The sequence below is a fragment of the Sceloporus occidentalis genome, unplaced genomic scaffold (genome assembly GCF_023333645.1).
Source record: "Sceloporus occidentalis isolate IW3139 unplaced genomic scaffold, rSceOcc1.0.p SCAF_20, whole genome shotgun sequence".
In the NCBI taxonomy this organism is placed as follows: Eukaryota; Metazoa; Chordata; class Lepidosauria; order Squamata; family Phrynosomatidae; genus Sceloporus; species Sceloporus occidentalis.
In genome coordinates, this window is record NW_028317000.1 from 13334161 (window position 1) to 13354283 (window position 20123).

Below are 20123 nucleotides of genomic sequence, written 5' to 3' on the forward strand. Positions count from 1 at the left end.
TTCTGTTCGTCGCTCCATGTTCCTAGATAAAGACAGATAGACCCTTCAGATGTTTGGAAATGGCTACCATATCACTACTTGATCCTCTCTTCTCCAAGCTAAACGTTCCTCCATCGCTCAACCATTCATCATAGGACTTGTTTCCAAAACTTGGTCACAACAATCCCAGCTTATTCTGACCAGAACAGAATGAAGTAGGACTATTCCTATAAGGGTTTGATTCTTAGCTCGGCCATGAAACCCATTGGGTGATCTTGGGCAAAACACACTCTCTCAGCCTCAGAGGAGGCCAATGGCAAACCTCCTCTGAACAAACCTTGCCAAGAAAACCCCATGATAGTGTCGCTTTAGGGTTGCCATAAGTCAGAAATGACTTGAAGGCACAGGACAACAAACCATTTAGCATAGTTCCCTTGATCTGGGCACCATATTTTTGGTGATGTGAGCTAGAACTGTATAGGCTTTTTTGGCTGCTGCATCACACTGTTGGCTCATGTTCTTACTTCAACTTTGCTCTAATATGCAGCTCTGGTCTATGATGGCCAGGGTGACCAGATGTCCTAACCGCAAAGGAGGTCAAGGCACCACAAAAGCTACAGTCACTCATTCATATATATATATATATATGCATGCTTCTTAGTCATGCTCAAAATGGAGGCCATTTTGGAACTCCTCCAGGACCCAAGGCTGGAATGCAAGACATGTCCTGGGAAAAGAGGACACCTGGTCACCCCGATGGTGGCCTACATGCAAAGTGGTTAAAGCAATGCTTAATTCCTGCTAAGTAAGTCTACTTACTGGCTTTCTATGTCTTCAACTGTATCTGGAAGCGGCATGTTTAAGGTCTCTGGAAGTAAGCAGGCAGCAATGCCAGAGATGATTGGGGCTGCCCCATAGATGAGTAAGGGAAGAGTCGGGGAATACTCGCTGGTCATCCTCACCAAGGGTGCCACGATCCCGCCGACGCGTGCCATGGTGTTGCCAAAGCCCATGCCAGTCTGCCTGCCATGCAACGGAGAGAAGAGTTGTTAGGCAAAGACCAATCCCCCAATGCTCCTCTTTCCTTACTGCCATTTTCCTCCCAAGTTTTCTGGGGAGTTCTTGTTTTTTAAGGGGAGAGATGCAGGCAATGAAACAGGTGTGTCTAAGGCTGCATCCGCACTGCAGAAGTAATCCAGTTTGGCACCGCTTTGACTGCGCTGGCTGAATGCTATGGGATTGGCACCAGTACTGAGCCAGGGCAGTTAAAGCAGCGTTGAACCGGATTATTTCCGCAGCGTGGGTGCAGACTTTGAGAAGCCTGGCTTTTAAAGCGATCATACAGCGACGAAAGGCAGTCGGCATGCTCAGAGGCACTCTTTGCCTCTGCAACTCCATTGGGTGTTTTCAGGCCACAGTTGGGACTGGAAACAAGGCATGCTTCTGAAAAGTGCAACGATTAACATGTTGAAATAATAATAATACTTTGCATGACATGCAAAGCAGATGCCCGGATATAAGGGACTGGACTATGGCAAAGCTACCTCTGTCCCTCCTGGGATTTTACCTGAAGAGGGCCGGGGTTTTTCAGCCGTTGCCCTCTTGGACTTCTTAGAGCATGAAATAAAGAGCTTAAGTCCAGAAGGAGGTTGTCATTTAAGCAAACCGAATCGGCCTTGGAGCAGCCTGGGATATGGACCATGGTCTGGCTCTGATACCGAACTGACTGCATAAAATGGCTCGCAGATAAAGACTTAAAGCCGGTCCGAGGTGGAGACAAACCTGATGACGGTGGGGTAAAGTTCTCCAGTGTACAAAAACACACAATTGAAGGAAGCCCCCAGGCACCCCTTTCCAAAGACGGCAAAAATAGTGCGAAGGATCTGCATATCTAGAGAGAAGAGACACACTTTTGCAAGGGATCGTTGACCTTTGGTTCATCAGGCTGTTCCAATTTGCTTATCATTTATTATGATATCCTTGTTCCAATTTGCTTATCATTGATTAGTACAGTCGGCCCGCTTTATCCACAGATTTTTTTATCCATGGATTCGAGCGTCCAAGGCTTGAACATATTCCAAAGAAGTATAAGCTTCAAATAGCAAACCTTGATTTTCCATTTTCTGTAAGGGACACTCTTTTGCTCTGCCATTATACTTATTGGCAGAGCAAACCTTGGCGTTTAATCATTGTATTTAATCATTCAACAACTGCTTAACTCCCTCTGCCTTGTAATATTAATCACTGTTTTAATAACTGCTTAATAATTTAATTGTCTTTAATATGGATGGGAGGGTTTGGGATACAATGGTAGCGTGCGATTATTGTAGTTTAGGGATGTTTTTAGTGTTAGCCGCTTTGATCTTCTGGAGAAGCGGGATACAAATATATTATTATTATTATTATTATTATTATTATTATTATTATTATTGGGACTTAAGCATCCATGGATTTTGTATAACAAGTGACAGTTAACATTTTCACGTGACGTCGCAAATGAAAGTGCCATTATCCTGGGAATAAACAGACGATAAACAGCAATATAAAGCATTCATGGGGAAATCTGTGAGATAGTAAGATAAATGCACTCTGCACATGGTTGGGACTCTTTCAGCTATTCTTCACATGCTTTCGAACTCAGGTCCCTTTTGTCTAATGTTATGGCAACCTGAAACGTAGCTACACTGGAGTTTATCACACCGGGGCCAATGTTGGCATTAAAGAGAGATTAAAGCGCATTGAAAGCATCCCGCAGATAAAGCGAAAATGGCAAGTCGTAGCGCGAATGGTTATCGTTTTGCGTAATTATGTGATTTTCCCGGGATATTCATGGGATAAACTCCTTTGTGTGATAAACTCCACTGTTGACTTCAATGGGTTCAGCAGCTTCCAAGGAAACCCTGGGAATCCTGGATCTGTGAAAGGCCAAAAGCTATAAGACTCCAATATGGTAGAATTCAAAGATATAGCCATGTTAGTCTGTAGAATCAGTACATAGAGAGATCTTTGAGACTCATTGAAAGAAAGAAGTTGGCAGCAGGAGCTTTCTTATATTTCAATCTACTTTTCAGGTGCATTTGATGGAGTGGAAGCCAGGGATAGACATATATATGCCATTGGTATATGTGATGATGTCAGTTCACATTACAAATCCTCCCATACCAATAGCATATATATGTTTGTCCCTGGCTTCCACTCCATCAAATGCATCTGAAGAAGTAGACCGAAGTCTAGGAAAGCTCATGCTGCCAACGTTTTTCTTCCAGTGAGTCTCAAAGGTGCGGCAAGATCTCTCTATCTACTCCGATATTTTTGGCGCAAGAGTGGAGGATAAAACCAGTTAAAGACGTGAAATGGTTTAAATGGGCAATGGATCGTACCTTGGGGTACAAAGATGTTGCCTACAATGGACAACCCTGCGAGGATGAGACTCAGCGCTTGGGCCACCCGGCGTCCGAAGGAGCAAATCACGAGGAAAGCAATGAGTTTGGCTGGGATGTCCACAGCACCAAAGACCACCTGGATGAGGTAGACACTGACCCCAAAGTTTTGTAGGTCCATAGCCAACCCATAGTAGGCAAAGCTGGTGGAGAACCTGAAGTTGAGCGCAAAATAATAATAATTGGAAACATCTGGAAAAAGCACAGTAAACTCAAGATGGAAGCGAAAAGCCTCCCTCCGCAGTTGCGGCGCTGACTTACCATACGAAACAAAGGCAGCATGTGATGTGGCGCACCTTTGGCGTGCGCACCAGGTCGGCCGCAGTGAAGTTGGATTTGGCAGAGGGAGCCTCTTTCTGTAAGCTGGCTTTCAAGACCTGGAAAAGCAAATGAATTCCTGCCTGACGCCCAACTGCTTAAAGGTAGAAGAGCATCATTGGGGGGGGGGGGAGTTGGCAACACTGTGTGAGTCCAGGCAAGCATTGTTCTGAAGATGCCAGCCACAGATGGTGGTGAAACATCAGGGAGAAACTCTTCTAGAACATGGCCACAGAGCCTGAAAACCCCACAAAAAGCTACTGTGTGATCACCTCTAAGCTAAGCTTCTCCCCTTGTTCTTTCCATCCGTTTATCCGCGCAACTTTCCGCAGTTCCTTGAGTGCCAGGTCCAGTTTGCCAGCTGTCGCGTACCACCGGGCAGACTCTGTAAACCACCTTTGGAAGAGAAAAGAGAAGGGAGACGGAAGTGAAGGGGAAACATAAGGTGAGTTGGAAGCAAACAAATGCCAATCTACTCTGGTCTCCAGAAGGCATGTCCATGTGGCCACCATGGATCCAGTTGAACATCTCTGCCTCCTGTTTTTTCCCCATCCCAGATGTTTAGATCCACTCACCAGCCATACAGAAAGAAGGCAAAGTAAGGGAAGGAGACAGCCAACTGGAGCCAGCGCCAATCCCGGATGGCGTACGCCACCCCTGCCAGGATGAACTGCCCGACGCTGTAGCTGTAGCCAGTCACCATGCTGACCATTGCTCGAGAATGCATAGGGGTCCATTCCACTGCTAGAAGATGAAAACATAGACAAAAAGGAGGAAGAGTCCAGGGCCTTGCAGCACTGGAGTCGTGGCTGTGGTTGGCAGGGAAGAGAATGCCCTTTGCATATGCTCAGAGGCTTGGCAAGATATTCCAGTACTATATTTTTTGTGGGTTTTTCAGGCTATGGGGCCATGTTCTAGAAGAGTTTATTCCCTGAAGATGCCAGCCACAAATGCAGGCGAAAACGGATGCCAGCCGTGAAAGCCTTTGACCATTCCAGTACACTCTGATGTTACCAACCCACAGCTGCCAAAGGGGAACTTACACAGCGACACACAATTCAGCCCGACGCCCGAGAGAGCCATCCCTGATAGGAACCGAAAGGCGCAGTAAGCGGTGACGCTGGGGGCGAATGCCGCGCAAGACCCCGAAACGGCCATTTGGAAACAGGACCAGATGAGCAAGGCTTTCCGTCCGAACCTGGAGATGCGAGATGCGTCAATGGAGATGCGAGCTGCGTCAGCTGTGCCAGGTATGGATGTGTGGGCAAAAGAGACAAAAGGAGCGGGAAGCAGAGGATTGGGTGGCAGAGGAGGTTGTAAGAAAGACTTAAAACAGGAGTAAAGGGATGCATTTGACAGAGAGGCTGGACCACACTGCAGTTCCCTATTTATATGTCTATTGTCTTACTTGTCTGAGAGGCCGCCGAAGACAACCGCACCCACCAACACGCCAGCCATATAGATCGACTGGGCTATTTGCTGCAAGTTTCGGAAGTCACACACCAGGTCCCACTGCAAGAGGGAGAACAGAAGGAAAGCAGTGCCCTCCATGACCATTTTCCAAACCCAAAACAAAAAGGTGGAGGAGATGCATTTCCATTCCACTTCCCAAATCAAAATGCGGCTGTGCTTTCTTTAGGACATAGAATACATTGGGTGCATCTGCGCTGCAGAAATGATGCCGTTTGACTCCACTTTAAATGCTGTGGCTCCAACCTATTATTATTATTATTAATAATAATAATAATAATAATAATAATAATAATAATATTTATTTGTACCCCGCCTCTCCAAGGAGATCGAGGCGGCTAACAATAATAAAACACCCTTCAAATAATCGATCAAATGTGAAGTCGAAGGCTTTCATGGCCGACATCCATAGATTTTTGTGGTTTTTTTGAGCTATGTGGCCATCTTCTAGAACAATCTATGAAATCCTGGGGTTTGTAGTTTTGCAAAGTCTTTAGCCTTTTCTGCCAAAGACTACAAATCCTGGGATTTTCTAGGATGGAGCCATAGTAGTTAAAGTGGGGTCAAATTGGGCAATGGCAAGCTCCGTCTGGAGAAACTTGCCAAGAAAACTCTTAGGGTTGCCATAAGTTGGAAACGACTTGAAGGCACACAACAACAACAACAACAACAACAACAACAACACCTTTTCTCCGAAATACAGCCAGCCAGGCAATGGTATCCACCAGCTGCTGCTGTTTTCCTACCTCTGTTACAATGGTGGATGCAAAGACATGCTCTTCGTAGATCCATCCATCCAGGCAGGGTTCCACCTGAGCCTCCGTTTCCTCCGTTCCTGTGAAATTGGGATTCGGGGACCGCCGTTGAGCGGTGACAAAACGGTGACACTTTTGTAGCATCTGCTTGCTGTCTGTCGGGATGAAGGCTGTCAGGAGATCCCTACAGTCCAAGCTTCCAGTAGTAATGTTGCCACAGGTATTGTTGATGGCGATGCGGCAATGGTGGCCAGGGATAGCGGCCGTGAAATTCTGCAAGAGGTTATGGGCAGCCATGAGGACCATCGGCAAGCAGAGCAACATCACATTGATGACCTGGAAGCGGCCCATCCCACCCACTTGGTCCAAAAGCTGTGCAAAAGTCATGGCAGCCTGGGTGCGATGTATGTCCAGCTATAAAGATCCAACGATTCGCAATCTTTGTGCAGGATTGTAGATCCAGAGGCAGCGATTGCAAGAAGACTCGCGAAGGAAAGAGTCTGGAAAGCACTAACCCAGTCGATGCTGTCAAAATTGTTGCACAATTTCAACTCAGCATCCTGGGAGTCTGTGTTGGTCCAAGTGGTGAAGGGACGAAACAGTTAAGGAGGCTTGTTTGACATTTCTCCTGCTGATGGGCAAACAAGATAGGATATTGTCCCACCGCGCTCTTTGACTTTGCTCCAAAGTCACCCAGAGATGTGTGTCTTCTCCGCGGAATTCCTGCAAAGGAAAAACACCTTTCGTCCCCCCCATCCTTCCAAGGAACGAAAGGTGCGACAAGGATAAAGTCCGGCACGGTGCTTTTTTTTTTTGCTCCCGATTAAGCCCCTGCAGAGTTTTAGACGGCTTAACCGGTTTAATTTGATCCACGTCTCCAAGGTTTTGGAAATATTAAAGAAAGGCAGGGCTGTTTATGGAGGGGAGAATTCATTTCCAAGGAATTTAGCGGAGACAGTGGGAGCAGGAGCAATGGAGCTGAATCTGGTCCGAAACATGAACTTTCCAATCGTTTGCATTTCAGTTGGCAGAAGAAAGCATTGCAACAAAAAGTTTGTGAAGGGTATCAGTGAAAAGGGTGCCGTTTGGCATGTTCCAAAAGCTACTTCTCTGGAGTTTATCCCGTGAATATCTCTGCAAAATTGCATAATTATGTGAAACAATTTTACATGTCATCGCACAAAACCCGCCATTAGAGTGGTCACAAAGAAGCATTAACACGCATCTTTTGACTTGCGGGATTTCGTCGACGATGCATTTCCAACATCACTTTATTTGCACAATTGCGTGTGATCATCATTCACCCGATTGCTTGCCATTTCTGCTCCGTTTGCAGCATGCTTTAAATGTGCTTTAATCTCTTTTTAATGCCGAAATCAACCCCGGTGTGATAAACGCCTCTGAAACATTTGCTAGCAGCCAATTCTATACCCTCCTAATGTCTTGATTTGGCAAAGTCAGTCCTCTGCCATCCCACCTTTTCAGCTGCTATTAAAATGTCCCAGTTTCTGTCTCCTCCTCCTCCTTTGCCCTCAACTTACTTCTGTTGCTGCAAACTGAGTTTAAAGTGCAATAATATTTTGCACATAACTAACTCAGTGGGGGATGGCCCTAGTTTATCCATTCTTCCTTATAAATGACTTTTACCATCTTGCCCCCACTCTGATATTGCTTACATCTCCCATTTTACATTTGTGAAATGTTGGAGGGGATGTGGTCTGCAACTCTACAATATTACATTTTCTGTGTAGATCTGTCCCTGGAGACTCTCAATAAGTGCTCTTCAAATGTCTCAGTGGTTGTCACAGAGAGGAGATAGCACACTTGTCCTCTGCCGCTCCAGAGGTTAGGACCAGATCTAATGGTCTGAAGTTACATGAGAGTAAATTTTGATGGAATATTAGAAGGAACGTCTTGACAGTAAGAATAGTTCATCAATGGAACCAATTGCCTGGAGAGGTGATCACTGATGAGGTCTCCTTTGGATAGCTTCAAAAAATGCTGGGTAGCTAGGGATGCTCAGTGATGCCCAAGCTCTGACCTTCCAGGTGTTTTGCACCACTGCTCCCCAAATTCCTGGTTGTTGGCTGGGACTTCTGGGAAGTGAAGTGCAAACCATCTGGATGACCAAAGTTTGGAGACCAGTGTTGACCTCAATGATATCCAAACTCTGGTTCTCCAGGTTTTTTGGAGTCAACCTCAATGATGTCCAAACTCTGGTTCTCCAGGTGTTTTGGACTCCAGCTCCCAGAAGCCACAGCCATCTTGGCCAATGGTCTAGGATTCTGGGAGCTGAAGTCCAAATAATCTGGAGAACCAAAGTTTGGAGACCAGCGTCAACCTCAATGATATTCAAACTCTGGTCCTCCAGGGGTTTTGGACTCCAGATCCCAGAAGCCTCAGCCACCTTGGCTAATGTTCTGGGATTCTGGGAGCTGAACTCCAAAACACCTGGAAGGCCATTGTTTGAAAATCACAGCGGGTTCCTCCATTGAGCAGGAGCCTTGGACTTGGTGGCTTATGAGACTTCTTCCAACTTTATGGTTCTACGATACTGTGATATCTAAAGGCTTTTTCCTATGTTTTTAAAAGGAACATAGGTAAATGCCTTAAACATCACAGTATCATAGAATCTTGTCTATGTTTAATCTTTGTTTAGCAGCGCGATTAATGTTCAAGCGACATGGCAAAGGGTCCAGTGGGACCTTAAGGATGAATAGATTTATAGTGATAATTTGCATTGCGGTTTGAGTGTTTGGCTCTGGAAAGCCAGGGTTCAAATCCCGGCTCGGCCACGTAAACCCATTGGGTGAGCTTGGGCAAGTCACACTCTCTCATCCTCAGAGGATGGCAAGGGCAAACCCCTTGTAAAGAAACTCGCCAAGAAAACCCCAGGATAGGGTTTAAGTCGGAAATGATTTTGGAGACAAACAACACACCCACACTGAATCTATTTATCTGTTGGAACAACAACAACCAAGAGTCTTGCAGCACCTTAAAGGTGAATACATTTATTAAGAGATCATATTCCACAAAATGTTATCTTCCATTGGACAAGATAAGTAGACTAAAAGCACACAGTGAGTTGTAAACAGCAAAGGCCATGCAGCCATGAAATAAATGTAAGTCTGGCACGTATATGTTTGCAAAATTCAGTATACATTATAAATGAAATGACCATGAACAAGAGCAGAAACTGACAAGCCTCCAATATTTGTTCTGATATTTTAAATAGCTATGTGTTGGGAAAGAAAACCCAGATTCCAACGGAGTACTTGACCAACAGAACCAAAATGCATGAACGTGACCCAAAAATTCAATGGGAAACATTTTCGATCCTTCCTTCACTTTGCCCTTTGCCCAATATATTGGCAATATCTCTGCATGTTTCCTAGAAATGGTCTGTGGATGATATGAGGACGCTGGTGGGACTGTGAGAAATGCAACACAAAATGAAACAGGTTTTCGCACCCAAACTGCTTCTTATATAAATTAGACGATGCAAGTTTTTTGCAAAGTTGCGTCGTTGGTCATCGTCGTTTTTGGGGTGATCCACAAGTGCCCCCAATACTTTTAATGGCTTTGAAGAGGGGACTGAAGTTAAATAACTTTTAGTACGCAGATCGGATCAAGTTGGGGTCCAGAAAACCCCTCTGCATTTTCGTCTCTTCAGCTGCCATCTTTGCTGGGATCCGGTTTGGTGAAGTCAAGGAGCACCTTCATCTGCTGCTCATCCTCTTGGCTGGGCCTCGACCTTTAAAAGAATCATTCCAGAGGAATAATCATTATGGAGGGAAACCCACAAATGTGCACCCGGCGTCCCGGTATGTTGAAGTCAACAACTTATGGGATATATAGAAAAAGAAGAGACAATAAAATACTTGACAATACCATATTGCCAGATCATGCTAATCCAGCATTCTCCATCTGCCATCAATAATAATAATAATAATAATAATAATAGTCACTATTTAATGGAAGCACTGGATTGGCTGGACATGCCCTCCCAAGAACCATAGATCATAGACCTACTATCTAAAAGTCTTACAAATCCATCAGTTAAGAAATGGAAAGGGAAAGGGACCTCTGGGCACATAAAGAACATGGTTTTCCCAACAAGGCAGTAACTTAACTTCCCAGTACTATACAATGGCTTTGGCACTCACCGTCTTTCCACTTCTTCTATAGTCTCCGGCAAAGGAACGTTCCGGGTCTCCGGAAGAAAACAGGCGACAGTGCCAGAGATGATGGGTGCCGTCCCATAGATGATCAGTGGCAAGGGTGGGAAAAACTCCCCAGTCATCTTCACCAGAGGGGCTATCATGCTGCCCACCCGGGCCATGGTGCCCCCAAGGCCCATCCCCGATTGCCTGCCATGGGGAAAAGGAGCACAGGTGAAACGTCCCCTTTGTTTTTTGTGGGCTTTTTCGGGCTCTGTGGCCATGGTCTAGAAGAGTTTATTCCTGATGTTTTGCCTCCTGAAAAATGCTCATCCAACCTTCGACTCACCTGATCACAGTCGGGAAAAGCTCCCCGGAGAAAATGTAGGCGCAGTTGAAGGAGGCGGCCAAGGAGCCTTTCCCAATGACTGCAAATGCCATCCGCAGGTTGTTCAGATCTAAGGAACAGAAGGGAAAAGAGAGTCCAATGCAGACTTTGGGGCTGAACAAGTACAGTGGACCCTTGTTATACGCTGGTGTTTGGTTCCAAGATCCCCGTGTATAACAAAATCCGTGTATGCTCAAGTCCCATTAAATATAATGGCAGAGCAAAACGGTGTCCCTTATAAAAAATGGAAAATCAAGGTTTGATACTTGAAATTTATACTTTTTTGGAACATTTTCAAACTGTGTATGCTTGAATCCGTGTATAACAAATCCGTGTATAAGAAGGGCTGACTGTACCTAAAACATTTGTTTGCATGCAAACAAATTCAAGAGTGCACCAGTAAGCCCTCCTGGAGAGCTGGCATGGTCTAGTAGTTTGGGTATTAGACTATGCTCTGGAGACTTTCAGCTGTGAAACCCTTGTGATCTTGGTCAAGTCACACTCTCCCAGCCTCAGAGGGAGACAGTGGCAAGCCTCCTCTGAACCTCCCCTGGGATTATGGCTGAAATCAATGGAAATTATAGTTTTTAGTGGGGTTTTCGGGCGATGTGGCCATGTTCTAGAAGAGTTTATTTCTGACATTTCGCCTGCATCTGTAGCTGGCATTTTCAGAGAATGCTGGCATGGAAGAGAGTGGGGTATATATATACAGTGTGACCCTGGGTAGGGAGGAGTGATTTCCATGTTAATCTGAGTATTGTCCTTTAGTTGAATGGCAAGCCTATATACCCAGCTCTCTTCCATGCCAGCATTCTCTGAAGATGCCAAAGCCACAGATGCTGGCGAAACGGCAGGTATAAACTCTTCCAGAACATGGCCACATAGCTCCAAAACCCAATAAAAATCGATGGATGCCGGCCATGAAAGCCTTCGATTTCACTCAGTGGAGATTATCAGATGGGGATAATCCCGTCCTTATAGCGTGATTGCGGAAAGATTTTCAGACAACGTCACACTTATCCCATCAGCATCCCGTCATTAAACTGTGATTGACAGTTATCGCGCAAAACGTTTTCACATTATCCTGGCATTGTCCTGTCCCTTAGGTGGAATTATCCCATCCTTGCCATTTACTGATAGTTCAATAGCAATAGCAATAGCAATAGCAAGTCCATTTCTTATCAGTGCACTTAAGCACTCCTGACGTGGTTTACAATGTGTAAGCCAATGACCGGATCAGTGCGAATGTGTGAACATCTTTCGCGTGATAAGGATAAGGATGGGATTCGCTACTGTCCCTGATCTGATAATCTCCAATGTTACTTTTGACAGTCTTCCCCAGAGGTGATATTCAAGTCCAGGTTCTCCCTGACGCCTGCTTTGCTCCCAATGGAGTCTCTCACCTTGTGGCACAAAGATGTTGGCCAAGATGCACAACCCGGCCAGGATGAGAGACAAGGCCTGGGAGAACCGTCGGCCCACAAACGTGATGGTCATCACTGAGATGAACTTTGCCGGGAAGTCCACAGCTCCAAAGACCAGCTGGGTCAGGTAGAGGTTGAAGCCAAAGTTTTGCAGATCCATGGCCAAGCCATAGTAGGCAAAGCTAGTGGCAAACCTGGAATGAGAGATGACCGATCAAAATGATGGATAGACGGTTTCTTCCCCCAAGCCACAACTCTCCTTGCTAGGCTGACTATGTTATGTTTTATAACACATGCTTACCTATAACACATAAACACACACTTACCTATAACACATAACATAAATATGTATTATAATAGGTGTTAGGTTGGTCTTTGCAAAAGCACTTTGCAAAATGCAACGTCTAAATTCATTCTCCTTTCTTCCATTGCCCTCCTTTTCCTTCTGCCAAAATCACAAGCCTCTTGTAACCCTAGGAGGCTTTCTCCCAGTCTCTCTTATTCTTTGGCCCACATCATCCTTCCCTTGGACACCTACTTTCCTTTCCTTCCCTTCATCCTTCCCTTCATCCTTCATTCTTCCCCACTTTGACCTCCCTACTCCAGTCGCCTTTCCTATGAGTGTCTCTGCCCTTCCCATATATAATGCTCAAGTTACACAGGGACCAAAAGAAGCCTGGTAGCCACCTTAATTTTTAATATGGAAACCCACTGTGTGACCTTGGACATGTCACACTCTCTCAGCCTCAGAGGATGGCAATCCCCCTCTGAACAAACTTGCCAAGAATAGCTTCCTCTTAGGGCCACCTTAAAATGACTGGAAGGAATGCAACAACAACATCTGAGACCACAAGTTCCTTCCCTCAATACCCAATACGAAGGATTTTTTAAGATGTAACCAGAAAGTGATGCGTAACATAAGTATGCATGCGTCTCGCACGCATCATAATGGGAATTATTGGGCTTGCGGGCTTTGCGGCAGATTACAAAAATGCGTTGCTTTTTCAAAATAGCGTTGCAAGCAATCGAAAGGCAACGCCACTGTTTCAGTGCATCAAGGGCTTCAGTTCTCCAATCCCTTTATGAGATTTAAAACAAAAATCAGATCCAGAAGCAAAAAAGAACCATAGAAAGAGGAAAGAAAGGGAGCAACTTGCCAGACAAAGGACACGCCGCAGGAGATTTTGCGGACGCCGGGGGTGCGCACAAGGTCCGCCATGCTGTGGCTAGATTTATTGGAGGAGAGCTCCTTCTGCATACTGAATTTCAACACCTGAGAAAGAAAGGAGCAAAACTGAGATGAATAGAGGAGAAGATCAAGACTTATGGACTTATACGCTGCCAAATGAGGGGTGAAAAATGCCCTTGTGGAGCTCAACTCCTTTGCAACCCAACTGACCCAAAGTCCTTGTGCAAAGTGCGAATCTATAAGCAAGCAATCTGAGCTAGGTAGCCAAATGTTTTGACTATATGAGGCCTTTTTAAAATTTGAAATAAAAACCCAAAAGGTGTTGTTTCCAATGCATGTAGTAAAGAGAAGGAGGCCTGTTTTGTTCCGGTTCACTAGTATATACTCATGTGTAAGCCTAGAAATGTAGGTCCAAAAACTGACCCGAAAAACCCAGAGTCGACATATCAACGGTTCAATGTAAATACTGTATTTTAACTCTTATTTAAAAGAAGGAACCGTCTTCTGGTGAAAAGCAAGAGTATAATATGGGAAGCATTGACTCTCTCTACTCTGTCATCCATCCAGCCTTAAGAGTAAGTGCAAAGAGTTATGTCTGTTGGACTTTTGTATGTTCTTTGACATTGTTTTGCTTTGCTTCATCCTTTAGATCAGTGGTTCCCAACCTGTGGGTTGGGACCCCTTTGGGGGTCGAATGACCCTTTCGCAGGGGTCGCCTAAGACCATCTGAAAACACATATTTGCATATAGCAATGAAAATAATTGTATGGTTGGGGGTCACCACAACATGAGGAACTGTATTAAAGGGTCGCGGCATTAGGAAGGTTGAGAACCACTGCTTTAGATCCTTTCCTATATGCCCCTAAATTTTACCCTTGACTTATCCACGGGTCGTATCAAAATCCATCATTTTGGCCCCAAAACTTGCCCTCGATTCATATAATAATAATAATAATAATAATAATAATAATAATAATAATTTGCATTGTTTTATACATGTGGTTTGCCACCTTGAGACCCTATGATGGGAAGAAGGCGGGATAGAAGAAAATAATAATAATAATAATAATTCCCACTTGCTGCTCTATACCTCCACACTGAGTTTCTCTCCTTCTTTCTTTCTCCCATTGATCCAGGCTGCTTTCTTCAGGGCTTTCACGGCCCGCTTTTCTTTCGCTGAAGATGCCAACCAACGGGCCGACTCTACAAAAAGCCTGCAGATCAAATGCAAGGAAAGGGAAGCATTACAACTGGGCTCTTGGGTCCAAAGAGAGTACCCTAGGGATGCATCTGCACTGCAGAAATAATCCAGATTGGCACTGCTTTAACTGCCACGGCTCAATGCTATGGGATTTGGGGGTTTGTAGTTTGTTGTGGCCCCGGAGCTCTCCAACAGAGAAGGTGCAATATCTCACCAAATGAGGTCTTGCAATGAGATATTGCAAGACCCAGAATTTCATAGCACTGAGCCGTGGCAGGTAAAGCGGTGTCAAATTGCATTATTTCTGCACATTGGCGAACATTTGGAGCCCAGCGACCCTAGAAATATCCTTGGTATCTGTTGCGGTTTGGCTCCAGGTGCTGCTGTAGATACAAGCTCAAGCCCCATTATATACAATGGCATAATAAAATGGTGTCCCTTATATAAAATACGGCAAAATCAAGGTTTGCTTTTTAGAATTTATATATATCTAATTGAATATTTTCAAACCATGGGTGCTTGAATCTGTGGATAAAGAATGTGTGGATAAGGACGGCTAACTCTGTGTGTGTTTGTGTACACACACACACACACACACACACACACACATATATATTCATTCAAGCCATTGATGCTTGGATCCATGGATAAAGAATCCATGGATAAAGGGCTGACTGTATATGTACAGTCGAAGGCTTTTGTGGCCGGCATGTATAGTTTGTTGTGGGATTTTCGGGCGATGTAGCCATGTTCTAGAAGAGTTTATTCCTGTTGTTTCGCCAGCATTTGTGGCTTTGGCATCTTCAGAGAATGCTCGCATGGAAGAGAGTGGGATACATTACACACACACACACAGTACATACTGTGTGACCTTGGGAAGAGCGAAGTGTGTGTGTGTGTGTGTGTGTGTGTGTGTATATATATATATATACACACACCCCACTCTCTTCCATGCCAGCATTCTCTGAAGATGCCAAAGCCGCAGATACATGCGAAACATCAGAAACAAACTCTTCTAGAACATGGCCGCATAGTCTGAAAAACTCACACACAACTATGGATACATCCAGATGCAGATTCCACTGACTAAGGAAATCTGTTGCAAACCCTTCCATTCCCCAACAACATGCAAGAGACCTTCATCTGACTTGCTGACCTACCAGGAGTAAAGGAAGAAGACAAAGAAAGGCAGGGAGACAGCGAGTTGCAACCACCGCCAATCCGGGATGGCATACGCCACTCCTGCCAGGATGAACTGCCCAGTGGTGTAACAGTAGCCATTGATGGTGCCGACGATGGCGCGGTATTTGGTTGGGATCCACTCCATGCCTTAGACAAGAGGAAAACAAGAAGTGTTCGTTTCCATATCGGAAGAGGTATATAACAGGGAAACAACGGAGATGTTCCCACTATCTCTCAACAACTCTCCACCGGAGTCCAGAACGGTATATAAGTTTTTGCTCACAGTGGGATTTAGGTCAAAAAACTGATCCAAGAAACCTTAGTAGACTTATCTACAGGTCAATGTATGTGAACTCTTATTTAAAAGAAGGAACCGGGTGAAAAGCAAGAGTATAATATGTGAAGCACTGGCCTTCTCTATTCTCTCATCCATTCTGAAGAGTAAGTACCAAGAGTTATGTCTGCTGGGATTTTGTAAGTTGACATTGTTTTGCTTTGCTTCGTCCTTTAGATCCTTTGCTATAATGCCCCTAAGTTTTACCCTCGACGTATCCATGGGTCATAGCAAAATCCATCATTTTGGCCCCAAAACGTGCCCTTGACTTATACATGAGGTCGACTTATAGTCGAGTAGAATATGGCCACATAGTCTGAAAAGCCCACAAAAAACCTATTGAGGGTAATTCTATTTCAAAGCAAGGCACTGTACCTTTGCATATTGTAGACCTGCAATGAGAAGCTGGATGGCCATTTCTCAGGAATGTTGCAGGCTACCTTCTATTCTGAAGATCTGTCACTGATCAGGGAATTAAACCAGGGTAGCATCCGCACTACAGGGATAATGCATACTCACAGAGCGAGACGGAGTTGAGCGAGATCCCCGACATGGCCATGCCGCATAGGAAGCGGAGGACGCAGTAAGCGGTGAAATTCGGCACAAAGGCCGTGCAGGCGCCCGCGACCCCCATCTGCAGGTAGCACCAAATGATGAGGGCCTTCCGTCCAAATCTAAAAATACAGACAGGATTGTACATGTTTTCATGTGCAACGTGAAGATGACCTCCAATTATCTTTTTGCCCCAAGGTTCCCTTCTTGCACTGAATTCTCAGGAGTTCTGAATCTTCCTGACCATATGATTTTATTTAAGTCTCAATCCTATTGTTGGGAGACCCATTGGATCAGTGGGATTTACCAATGTGTTGTTGTTGTTAGTCTTACAGTGGGCCCTTGGTATCTTCTGGGCCTTGGTTCCAGGACCTATCATGGATACCAAAATCCATGGATATATATTCAAATATATCTATGGATATATATTCAAATATAGACAGTCAGTCCTCTTTATCCACAGATTCTTCTATCCACGGATTCAAGCATCCACGGCTTGGAAATGCTTCAAAATATACAAGGCAAACCATTATACTTAATGAGACACATGCATCCGCAGATTTTGGTACCCAAGGCGCATCTTGGAACCAAACCCCTGCAGATACCAAGGGCCCACTGTATTCAATATATTCAAATGTATTGAATATATTTCAGACCTTGGATGCTTGGAACCATGGATAAAGAATCAGTAGATACAACAGAGCCAACTGTATATGTACAGATGCGCATTTCCCTGGCCAAGGAAACCTGTTGCAAACCCCTCCTTCCCTGGTGATGTTATATTATGTATAGCATTTTCAAGCCATGGGTGGTTGAATCTGTGGATAAAGAATTTGTGGATACGGATATGCTCTCCACTCCACACTCCCAATGAAGGAGACAACCCAACCCTTTACCGATCATTGGAGAAGACTCCATCCATGCGCCTTTTCATACCAATGACAATGCCCTCGGTTCTGACATCTCACCTGTCTGAGAGGCCACCAATGAGCAGGGATCCAATCAGCACTCCAGCCATGTAGATGGACTGAGCCATCTGCCTCAGGGTCCAGGAGTCGCACACTAAGTCCCACTGCCAAAATATGGGTAGATCAGAAGCTATGTGAGATGTACATGGACCACATGAAGCCTAGCGAATTCGAGAAAACCTTGACCTGTGTCTTATCGTTCAAATTGCTTGTCTAACTCTTAGGCTAGACCAGTCTTTTGGACTGCCAGAATTCATGACGGTTGGCCAAATTGGCTGGAACTTCTTGGAGTTGAAGTCCAACGCACCTAGAGCACCAATGTTTGGAAACCCATAGGCTAGACCAGTAATTCCCATACTTTAGTTCTCCAGATGTTTTGGACTTCAGCTCCCAGGATCCCTGACTGTTAACCAAACTGGCTGGGGCTTCTGGGAGCTGGAGTCCAAAACACGTGGAAGACCAAAGTTTGGGAATCATTGGGCATGCTTGATCACATGCATCACCCAACTTGATGTGCTACCTATGAGACCAAAAGAAAGCCCACAGTAATAGGATTGTCAGCTCAGGAAAGTACAAGACCCTGGGATTTCGGAGCCAAAACCTCAAAGCGAGGGATGTGTCCTTGCAAAGTCAGAAAAGGCAGGCCCTGGTGCTGCCATTAAGTTGGATACATTTAGTAGCAACACATTCAAAGATGGTGCTCTTGCCTTGAGTTTCCTCCTCTTTGCCTTGAGAACTGGGGTTGAAATTTGGCAACCATACATCGTAAGGTTTGAGATCAACCTATCAATTACCTCAAGTGTCTCCCAACAAATGCATTTGGATTCTGATGATGATGATATCATTATTATCATCATTATTATTATTGACGTTAGAATGCACACTTTGGATGCTGTTGTGACTGAGATGGATATTTAGACTCCCAAACATTTTTGTGCAAGGTAGGGACCGACTGGCAAACACTGGCTTTAGTTTTTGGGGGGTTCTTAGGGATATATATATATATATGTTCGCCATATATATCCAACTCCCTTCCATGCCAGCATTCTCTGAAGATGCCAAAGCCGCAGATGCTGGCGAATCATCAGGAATAAACTCTTCTAGAACATGGCCACATAGTCCAAAAAACCCACAAGAAACTATGGATGCCGCACATGAAAGCCTTTGACATCACGTTCTTGGCTTTGTCTGCTAAGCTATATTGACCCCACTCTCTCGAAAGCAGACCAAACGTAATCCATTAATGCTCACCTCACTGACTATGGTGCTCCTGAACATGCTCCTGTCATAGGTCCATCCGTCGGCGCATGGCTCAGTGTCCACCTTGGTGTCATTGGCCAGAGTTGCGTTTGGGTCGAGGAGCCGCCACTGGGTGGTAACAAACCGGCGACACCTCTCCGCCTTCTGGTTCTTGTCCGTGGGGATGGAGATGCGCAGGAGGCTTTCTGTTCCCATCTCTTTGGTGACATTGTTGGCGTAGCGGGTGTAGTTGGCCGTGATGCGGATCTGGCAGTGGTGCCCGGGAACCCCGGCTGTGAAGTTCTGGAGAAGGTTGTGGCTGGCTAACATGGCCAAAGGGAGGGCCAGGAAGGCGACCGATAACCTCTGGAAGCGCCCCATGCCCCCCAAGCTCTCCAGAATATCTGCAAACGTCATGGTGAGGAAGCTGGTGGCTGGACCTTCGGCCCCAAAGGAAGAGAAGAAAATAGGGATTCACACTTATATAATCAACTTGAATATTCAATGGTTCCTGGATTTTGCAGGTTGAAATCTATGAACGTCCCAAGTTTTCTTTCTCCATCAAACAGTGTTGGTGTTCTCCACTTCGGTTGCCCTTGGCATGTTAAGGAACTTCTTGGTTGCTCGGCGTGGTTTAAAGTCCCTCTGATTTGCCCCACTAACTTATATAAAACTTTACACGAGTTAAATTGTTACCTAAAGAGCCATTCCTTCTGGGGGGCGGCGATGGGTTAAATGTGCCAAAAAAGATGCTCGGAGGATGTGGGGAAAGGGGCGAGCCAGTTGGACCATTGGACCTTGCATTGCATCATGTCAGCAGTGCCAAAGAAGGAGACGGAGCTGAGATAGGCGCACTCATGATCCAACCCAATGTGGGAGCTGGTATCTTTTTTTATGTCCCCCAAGGGAAAATATATCATTTCCAAAGGCACTCTGCTTCTTGTCCATAGTTAGCAACATCTGAACAGTGGCCTGAATAAACAAGTCCATAGAGGGGTATACCTGGTCTCAGTTTTCCTGTGATATACATATGCAAAGGGATCGTGTGCAAAAGATGTTGTAGCATGAGCTTTCATAAGACTTTTTCACACGGAGGAATGTATCACCGTCCCGAAAGAAGAAGAAAGGGACGGCAATCCGAAAAGGCAAGAAATTATGTAGTAGCTTATCACACGCACAGACGAACACAGCGTCCATCCGAAAGAGAAAGCAGTGCAAATGTGAATGAAATCATCACATGAGTACATACCCATGGTTTCGAATTAGTGTGTTTGCGCATGCGCAGGGAGAACAGAATCCCATGTCTGAACTGGAGATGCATTTCATACTCACGCAAATGTGAACTGACTGTGAATCCGTTTGCATGTGACGTCATTTGAAAATCTTTTGTGAAATTACGTGAAATACCTTGGATGACCCTGGATTAGCCTTTGGTTACCTTCCATGATAAAGTCCATAGATGCATCTGAGGAAATAGTGTCTATACTTGACTATAAGGAAATGCGCCTACATTTGTGGGGCACA

The 20123-nt window shown here is 45.1% G+C and overlaps 2 protein-coding genes across 2 annotated transcripts; both read right to left on the reverse strand.

Moving 5' to 3' along the window:
* Positions 1–794: 794 nt before the first annotated feature.
* LOC149302070 (solute carrier family 22 member 6-like) lies at positions 795–6349 on the reverse strand. Its single transcript, XM_089482913.1, has 9 exons — positions 5954–6349; positions 5146–5249; positions 4781–4935; positions 4313–4481; positions 4010–4133; positions 3681–3796; positions 3360–3574; positions 1762–1870; positions 795–1002 (listed from the first exon to the last, which is right to left on the reverse strand). The coding sequence occupies exons 1-9, from the start codon at positions 6347–6349 to the stop codon at positions 795–797; spliced, it is 1596 nt and encodes a 531-aa protein (XP_089339039.1).
* A 3282-nt stretch (positions 6350–9631) lies between these two features.
* Positions 9632–19016, reverse strand: LOC149302071 (solute carrier family 22 member 6-A-like). The gene is made up of 10 exons (XM_089482978.1): positions 18612–19016; positions 17361–17464; positions 16360–16514; positions 15485–15653; positions 14214–14337; positions 13092–13207; positions 11914–12128; positions 10472–10580; positions 10129–10332; positions 9632–9716 (listed from the first exon to the last, which is right to left on the reverse strand). Exons 1-10 carry the CDS (start codon positions 19014–19016, stop codon positions 9632–9634), a joined length of 1686 nt encoding a protein of 561 aa, XP_089339104.1.
* Positions 19017–20123: the final 1107 nt, after the last annotated feature.